Consider the following 8,970-nt stretch of genomic DNA (forward strand, 5'->3'; position numbering starts at 1 on the left):
TGTTTTCTGTATTAAATTGTACTTAAAATATTTTTGTTTAAAAAACCAACCTTGTGGAGACTTTTGGGGTAAACTTGACAGTATGAGATAGCAATTTCTTTCCTTTGCTCCTGGGTATTTTATAAAACAAATAAGCAAAAATCTGCATGGTCCGGAAACAAGAAGATAGAAAAGAGCAGAAACTCTAGATTTGTAGGAAGTACAGTGATGTTACTGAAATGATAATAAAGCAGCTCAGGGTGGCAGATCTCAGGAAATGCTGATAACGTAAGTAGTTTACTTTTTGGTGGCATATAGGTTCCTAGAGCTATAGAACCTGGGGAAGATGGCGAATCCCTTTCTGAAGGGGACTACTGAGAAAGCTGGGCCGGTAACAGGACTCGTTCCATGCTTGGTGGTCAGTAGAGAGTTGACAGCATTGATATGAAGAGACTATATTTATCAAGGTGAAGAAATGGACAAAATCTATAGATCAGCGGTTCTCAACCTGTGGGTCGCAACCCCTTTGGGGGTCCAATGACCCTTTTACAGGGGTTGCCTAAGATCATCGGAAAACACATATATAATTACATATTGTTTTTGTGATTAATCACTATGCTTTAATTATGTCCAATTTGTAACAATGAAAATACATCCTGCATATCAGATATTTACATTATGATTCATAACAGTAGCAAAATTACAGTTATGAAGCAGCAACAAAAATAATTTTATGGTTGGGGGTCACCACAACATGAGGAACTGTATTAAAGGGGCGTGGCATGAGGAAGGTTGAGAACCACTGCTATAGATGAAGAACATTCACCAAAATAATATTGTCACAGGACAGGTGAAAATTCTGAGCTGACATTTTACAATGGGAAAAAAAGGGTTAGAAAGCAATCTTTCTAAGGCACATTGAAAACAAATGCCAGAACTCGAGATCGTGAGTAAACAGGTGATAAAACATGTCAGAATTCATGAGAGAGAAGAGAAAAACAAACCATCACAGATCTAAGATGAAATGGGAAGGGGCACAAAAGGAGAATATAAACAGTGAAGAAAACACAGGAACACAGAGTAGAAATGAGGAAGTCAAAATGAAACCAAAGTAAAGATAGAATTAGAAATGGGCAAAGAAAAACCAAGATTGAATTATATCAAAAGGCTTATTACCTAATTTATAAAGAAATCCTATAGTCAGGAGGAAAAACCCAATGGAAAAGTGAGCAAAGGATGCAAACAAGTATAAGTGGTTCTTAAGCGTAAGAACCACGTTCAAAAGAAAATGCACGCATTGAAATTACTCAGAACTAACACTTTTCAGATTGGCAAAAATCTGGAAGTTGTTTAACATGCTTTATTAGCACACGTGGGGGAATAGGTCCCGTGCATTGCTGTGAGAGTGCACATTGGTGCAGTCCTTGTGTGGAGCACTTTAGCTACCAAGGTCAGGATTACAAATCCATAGATCCTTTATTCTGTTTTTGAGAATTTATTCTGAGGATACATTAGCATATGCTAGAAATGACATATTTATGAGCTAATTCGTTTCTGCATTGCTTGTAGCGGTAAAAGAATAGAAACAAATCAAACATCCAGGACTGGTGAAATGAATGAAGCTGCAGCTGTACACTGAAATACTAGGCAGCTATTTACAAAAAGAGAGTGTTTTCTGTTTGCTGATATGGAAGGTTTGCTAAGATAGTTAATGTACAGAAAAGGTTAGGCACAGAACAGTTTTTAAAGTATGTTTTTTTGTGTGTGTGAAAAGGGAGAGGATATATGCATTTGAATTGTTTTATTTATGCATAAGGAAACTCAGGATGGGCTCCTAAGAAAGAATAGTGGGTATCTGTCTGGGGAGTGAATGGTGGAGTGGGAACTGGCAGGCAGGGGTCTTTCACTTTTTAAAGTTTTGAGTCATGTGAAAGAATATATAATCTTTTCAGATAATTACATTAATCTAAAGAATGGATTTCATGTTTTTATAGTCAAAACCAAGTATTCTGATCTTAACCTTTTGGATTGTGTTCATCCACCCCCTCCACTTTTTATTTTTTGAGCTGTAGAACCTTTTGCTCAAACTCTGTCTTACAGAGAATCTCAGTTTGTAAAATAGATTAAAATGGATCTTGCTCATATCCAAGCAGGGTGCAGGGCTTATAGTGGGACCTTTGTTAAAATCACTGTTATGCTCAGGGCCTAAATTCTTTAAACATTCTTATTGAATGTCAAATAAAAACAAGAAAAGTATAGATAGATGTATATCTTGTTGAATATTCATAAACTGAGCATACCCCTGTACTGAGCACTTTTAAGCACCCCAGAAGCATAACTAATGCATCCACCTAGTCATTATCCCCTCTCCCATAGCAATCACTGCCTTGACTGAGAGTGTAGACTAGTTTCTCCTGTGTTTGCACTGTATATAAATGGAATCATATGTACTCCTTTGTGACTGGCTTTCACTCAACATTATGTTAGTGAGATTCATCTGTATGATGTTCTTGTATGTATTTCATTGTATGAATATACTACAGTCTTATTTATCAGTACTATTTTTGAGTATTTGAGTAGTTTTTAGTTTTGGGCTACTGTAAATGGTGTGGGCATGAAGGTGCTAAAACACACTGTCCAATATTACAGTTAGCAGTAAAAGAATAGAAACAAATCAGATGTCTAGAGCTGGTAAATTAAATAAAGGTACGTCTGTATGTTGATACTATGCAGTCACATGAACAACTTAAAATTTAAAATCCCTAGTAGCCACATTAAAAAAGCTAAAAGAAACAGGCAAAATAAAATGCAGTAATACATTTTGTTTGACCCAGTATGTCCAAAGTAGCATCATTTCAAAATATAATCAATGCAAAAATTATGAAGGAGATAGTTTATTCCTCTCTCCCCCACACTAAATCTTAGAAATCTGGCATGTAATTTACACTTATAGCACATCTGTTTTATTTAAGTGAGATTTTGGGATGGATTTCAATTTATCTCGATAGAGGGGATTTAAAAATGTTTTTCTGTTTTTTAATATTGTATTTTAATGGTCTTTTCAACTATCTCTTTTATGAATTTACCTTAGTAATATATTTTGAGGTCTCTTTTAACATGAAATAGCTCAGTGCCATGCTTTTTTTGAATATCTTTAGAAAGTATTTATTAAGAAATTAATAAAATGGATTAGCTTTCTCACCTGTTGTTAACGGTTTCTGTAAATAGTGATTAAAATATTAGCGAGATGACTATGAGGTGACTATGAACTGCTCTAATTTTCTGGTTGTTCTGTTAGGAGTTTCTCATCTAGAGGATGACCTCTTATTAAGACTGGGCAGAAGCTCTAGCTGGTTTGGCTCAGTGGATAGAGCATCAGCCTGTGGACGGAAGGGTCCTGGGTTCGATTCCTATCAAGGACACATGCCTGAGTCTCAGGCTTGATCCCCAGTTGGGGGTGTGCAGGAGGCAGCCGATCAATGATTCTCTCTTATTATTAATGTTTCTATCTCTCCCTCTCCCTTCCTCTCTGATATTAATAAAAATATATTAAAAGAAAAGAGAGGGCAGTCGTTGAGGACCACTTGCTCAGTTTGACATCTTCCTTACTCTAGCTGTAACTATGATCTCTGAAAGTTTTCCTTTTTTCCTAGGCTTCAGAAGTAGCATAAGAACTAATTTCATTTTATTAAATAGGAGGGGGAAAGAAGATTTAAGGTAGCTCTAGTCAAGAACATAAACGTAGCATGTTTTAAAATAGCATCATTGTCTTGAATCTATTTTCTGTGTTTCATGTATGAAGAAAAGCACCTGATATTTTATGTGTGTTGGGTTTTCTTTTATTGTGTTAATTTCTAACACTTGTCTTTAATAAGGGACTTGCAGCAAAGCATTGCCAGAGAACCTAGTGCTCCTTCAATTCCTACACCTGCCTATCAGTCCTCTCCAGCAGGAGGACCTGCCCCCACTCCTCCAACTCCAGCGCCAAGAACCATTGCGGTCAGTAAGCCAACATTTGTACATGGACGTTTACATTAGTGACAGCTTGCTTGCTGTAAAGGATGGAACAGACTTCATGTTGGATAAATCTGTGGTCACCATTTTGATCAGGTGACCAATGTGATGTTTTGCAGTGTGAAGAATTCTTGCCAAAAAATCTTTAACTTGAATCTAATCAAGTCTTTAGAACCAACTTTCAGTTTATAGCAAATGGGGCGATGAAACAAGAAGTTCAGTTGTGCCAGTAGAAAACAATTGGACAAATCTAGAACGGGGACATTTGGTGAGATACCTGGCTTGATCTTTTCTAAAAGGGGATGTCATAGAAAGAAAAAATAGGCAGAGGGCTTGTTCTAGGTTGAAAGAGTGGAAAGATTCATAATAACCAGGTGCAATACGTGAATCTTGATTGGGTCCATAAAAATACATGTAAGAGCTTCTTTTGGTGATAAGTAGGAAAACTTAAATGTGGAGTGGATACTTGATGATATTAGGGAGTAAGAGTTAATTTTCTTAGGGTGAAGTGGTCCTATGATTATATAGGGGAATATTAGAACTCACATGTGTATTACACTATTCTTTTAAGTGTTCTGGTCTTTAAAAAATTTCATAATATGTTGAGATCAGGATGAGATTACAATAATAAACTGTACCTAACCTGCTCCTTCCTCCCACCTCAGTTGTCTAATCATTGGGAGAAGCAGTGAGCAGTAAATGATTATTAGGCATCAGGAAAAGAGCAGTGGCTACCGAGGATCCACAAATTGGAGAATTAGCCCTAGCCTGTTTAGCTCAGTGGATAGAGCATCAGCCTGCGGACAGAAGGGTCCCAGGTTTGATTCTGGTCAAGGGCACGTACCTGGGTGGCAGGCTCCTCCCCGGCCCGGGCCCTGCTTGGGGCTTGTGCAGGAGGCAATCAGTCGGTGTGTTTCTCTCACATCGATACATCTGTCTTTCCCTCTCTCTAAAAAACACAAAAACAATGGGAAAATATCCTCAGGTGAGGATTAAACGAACAAACAACAAATTGGAGAATTATTCCTCAACTATGATACATTTCTAGAGTAATAAGCCAACATTTAAGAATGGGAATTAGAAGTATATCTAGTTGGAATCTGTAGCGTTTCTCTCATGCCCCCTCATTTATTTTAATTGATAGCAATTTGAAAGAAACATGAAACATTTTGTAGTTAATGCTGACTTCTCCTCATAGCCTAGTAAGCCTCAGCCCCCAGCCCGGCCTCCACCTCCTACGTTTCCAGCAAATCGAGCACCTGCTGCTGCTGCCTCAGCTCCTGCAGTGACTGGGACTCCTGCACCTGCTGCATCCCAGACTCCTGGCTCAGCTCCCCTTCCACAGGCCCAGGGGCCCCCCTACCCCACCTATCCAGGATATCCCGGGTAAGGCGGAAACTGTGTTTATCCCAGTGAATCAGCTAATCTTCTCTGGTTAACCTGTTAAAAACAAGGTTGTTGCTTCTCTGAATGGATGTGTCATAAATGAATAATCTACATTGTCAGCTCATGCAGAAGTAAAAATAATGTTATAGTCACTTATTTGAGTAGTTGGGATAGCCATTTCCAAGCATATTTATGTTTTTAGTTTTTACATACTGGGTTTATATCAAATCTCTTCTGTATGGAATTCAGAATATGTTTCCTTGATCTTATTTATTTAGGTGATAAACAAGTGCCTTTTCTGAGCTTAGCGTGAGCCAGACTGATACAGCCTTATTTATATTCCTGTACTTTGAAATCTTTGCATATTGATAAACTGTTGAGCAGAAATTTATGTAATTATGGAATGTATTTTCTTAAAGATCTGCTTTTTTTGTGATAATTAGTTAAAAATCAAGACATTTGACTATTTTTTAAGTGTGCTTCAAACTTTAAGTCCATTCTGTCTTTCCACTATTAAGAATTTTTACAAATAGTAAATTTATATGCGTTACAGTGAACTTGATATTCTTTCATTTCAATTAATAACAGGATTAGGAACACTTTTCTCTAACAGGTACCTTGAAACAGCTGTTTTCTTCTCTCCACTGTTCTCTAATAGACTGAGAAATGGAGACAAATGGCTTTCTTGGAAAAACTGGTATTAGAATAATTATAGTATGTTTCTTTTTTTTCGTATTTGATTTATCAGTCCAATTCTTTTCTTCTTCCCATCAGGTATTGCCAAATGCCCATGCCCATGGGCTATAACCCTTATGCGTACGGCCAGTACAATATGCCATATCCGCCAGTGTATCATCAGAACCCTGGACAGGCTCCGTTCCCAGGACCCCAGCAGCCTTCATACCCCTTCCCTCAGCCCCCACAGCAGCCTTACTATCCACAGCAGTAATATGTCTGCTCAGAAGCTCAGCTGGTTCAGTTCAAAGGGAAAGAATACTAATCTGCAATAAGTGTACTAAACTCCATGCTCTGGTTAATATAATGCACTCTACTCTGAATGCAGTGTATAATTTCTGTCTGCGGCTACAAACTGAAAGCTGTGCCCCAGTTCCACATTTGATTGCACATGTGAGATTTGCTGCTGTTGCAGTATAAACACTAGGTATACTAGGATTTGAAATAAATTATATTACAGTTCATAAAAGTTGAAAATAAGAAATTAAACCCACAAGAGAAACCTTTGAAATAAATATACTTATGTCTACAGAAGCTGTGATTGGGTTACCAGATACTTACAGTGATGGTTTAAATACTGATATTCAAGAAAACCAAGTTTTCTTTCTCTTTTGGTTTATTGATTTGGTTTAATTTCCATTATGCTATTTTGCATAATCAAAGCATTGTAATCTTATAATTTAAAAATAAATTACTTAAGAACAGTTTTTATTGTTATGTTTTGTCATTGATTCTCATTACTGTCTAATTTCTTTGTAGTATTAGTCTCATTTTATATGTACATGAGTTAAACAGATACTGTGTTTAAGTTAATAGTCAGGTTCAAGTACATTTTATGGGAAAATGAAAAGTATCATAGTTTATCTTTCATGTGCTGATTAATATATTAATTTTGAAATTTATTTTGAAAAGTCCTATAATGTGGAAGGAACACAATTGGTACCAAAGATTCTTCAAATAAATATACAAATAAATATGTATATTTAATGTTTTATTAATTTCTCCAAGAAATTGGTACAAATTCTGGTAATTATTTTTTTTATAACCTGGTTAAAATACATTATTTACAATGCTGTCTAATATAAACAGGATTGTTTAAAGAAAATTTACTGTACCCTTCTTTTTTCCACCTTACTGTCTTAACTTGGTAACATTTAGTGCACAATGTATGTGAGTAGATTTAAGCCCTTTCATTTTTATGCTCCTAAAGATTGGACTATTTTATAATTCAGGGAGCACACAAAACAGTTGTTGGGAGCATATGCCAATTCTGGAATAGGCTGTGTATTTAATATTAATCTCTGCTGTTAAAGATAACTAATCACTGTATAAACCTCAGTAAAAGTAGTGAGCCATGCTTCATGGAATGAGAAAATGAGAAAGGAATGAGTTGTTTGATATCACAGTGGGATCTGTTCTGCGTGAGATTCATTTCTGAACACATCAGGCATATGAGCAGTTTTCCAATGGATTAGTTTATGCTTATTCTTTAAGTTTTAATGCCTACATTTTCTTGCCTTATTGTTTCATTTAAATGGTACTGTCACTTAGTACACTGTGGTTTTTCATTGGCAGTTTGGGTTTATATTTTAAATGTTGGACTGAAGGTGTCATTGTAAAAGAGAGTGAATTGGTTTTAAAATATATGTATATTTCAAAGTCTTACTTTGTTATATGTAGAAAACATGAAGGCATGTTAGTGCAATATAAATTACATGGAATATTACAGTTGGTTTAAAGTCCAGTACTTAAAACCTTGGCAAAAGATAGGTTTTTACATATCAAAGCTAAGTTTTATTAATGTGGAATCATCAAGTGTGACATGGCTTGTTTGACTCTTGTGTAAATGACATTTAAGTTATACATTCTTATTACTCAAGGTGTCATATACTAACGTAAGATACTCCGTGAGAGGGGTATTCCAAATTGCTAGTTTATAACTCTTACTAATGCAGAAAAAAACAAAAACAAAGTTGGCCTGAATATTCTCTTGGGGAAAGATGGTGCTGAAGAAAGAGTAAGTGCATCCAAAGGCCAAAAGAGAAGTTATCAGGCCTTTAGCCCATTTCCTGTGCTAAGCTAGGCCTGCTCCCAGAGCGCCACGGGAAGATGGTTAAAACATTCTAGGAGACGGGCTCAGCCCTGGTGCCAGCCTCTTCCAGCATGCCCGAGCCGCTCAGCAGCCTACCACCATTCCTCCTGTCCATTCACTCACCCCTTAGGTAATCGAGGATGCTTCTTTTGGCCATCTGTGTCTAGGTGCCGATGACCAAGGTTCGGCAGGCCTCCATCAGCAGGTCTGTTTATAGGCCTGTCTGCTGTCATCCTGATGGCTCATGTAGAGACGTTTCTCTGAAGTCCATTTTGCATTCTAGCAAACAAGAATGAAGCCTTCACTGGGCTCATTTTTCTCAAACTTTTTTATCCTTTGCTTAGCTTTCAGTATCCTACAAAATACCCTAAAAAAGGTGTCCTGGATAATGCTGTTTTGGCGATAGGAGAGTGTCTCTCTAGTTCAGGTATGTTAATACCTGTGTTTATAATTAGACTTTTTGATGATCTTTTGGGAAACCATTCCCAGTCCATTTAGGTTCGACTTTGGAACGCTGTTTCAGAATGGATTATACTTCCAGTGATGGAGCTCTGGATAGAGAGCCACTAAACACTAACATTTCTTTTTCTTAGTCGCAGACGGGTGGTCTGATCTCTCAGTCTCATGTAAAGTACCTGGCTGTTACTCTGCCCCTTGCTCTCTATTCTCATTTAAGAAAAATACTCATCCATCACTGCAGACCATTCAGTCCTTGTGATATAACCATGTACCCGTACCCCCAGCTTTGCAATGTTTAATCTCCC

The 8,970-nt window shown here is 37.0% G+C and overlaps 1 protein-coding gene across 2 annotated transcripts in view; it reads left to right on the forward strand.

The window, feature by feature from the left end:
* PDCD6IP (programmed cell death 6 interacting protein) overlaps nucleotides 1–6,818 on the forward strand; it is a 43,797-nt gene extending 36,979 nt beyond the window's left edge. For both annotated transcript variants that reach the window (XM_081105593.1, XM_081105594.1), the window contains exons 16-18: nucleotides 3,855–3,978; nucleotides 5,192–5,379; nucleotides 6,154–6,818. In XM_081105593.1, coding sequence (XP_080961719.1) covers nucleotides 3,855–3,978; nucleotides 5,192–5,379; nucleotides 6,154–6,328 — 487 coding nt within the window. In that variant the 3' untranslated portion in view covers nucleotides 6,329–6,818. The remainder of the gene's footprint in view (nucleotides 1–3,854; nucleotides 3,979–5,191; nucleotides 5,380–6,153) is intronic.
* The last annotated feature ends 2,152 nt before the right edge of the window (nucleotides 6,819–8,970 follow it).

The sequence above is a fragment of the Myotis nattereri genome (assembly GCF_964212035.1).
Source record: "Myotis nattereri genome assembly, chromosome: 14".
In the NCBI taxonomy this organism is placed as follows: domain Eukaryota; kingdom Metazoa; phylum Chordata; class Mammalia; order Chiroptera; family Vespertilionidae; genus Myotis; species Myotis nattereri.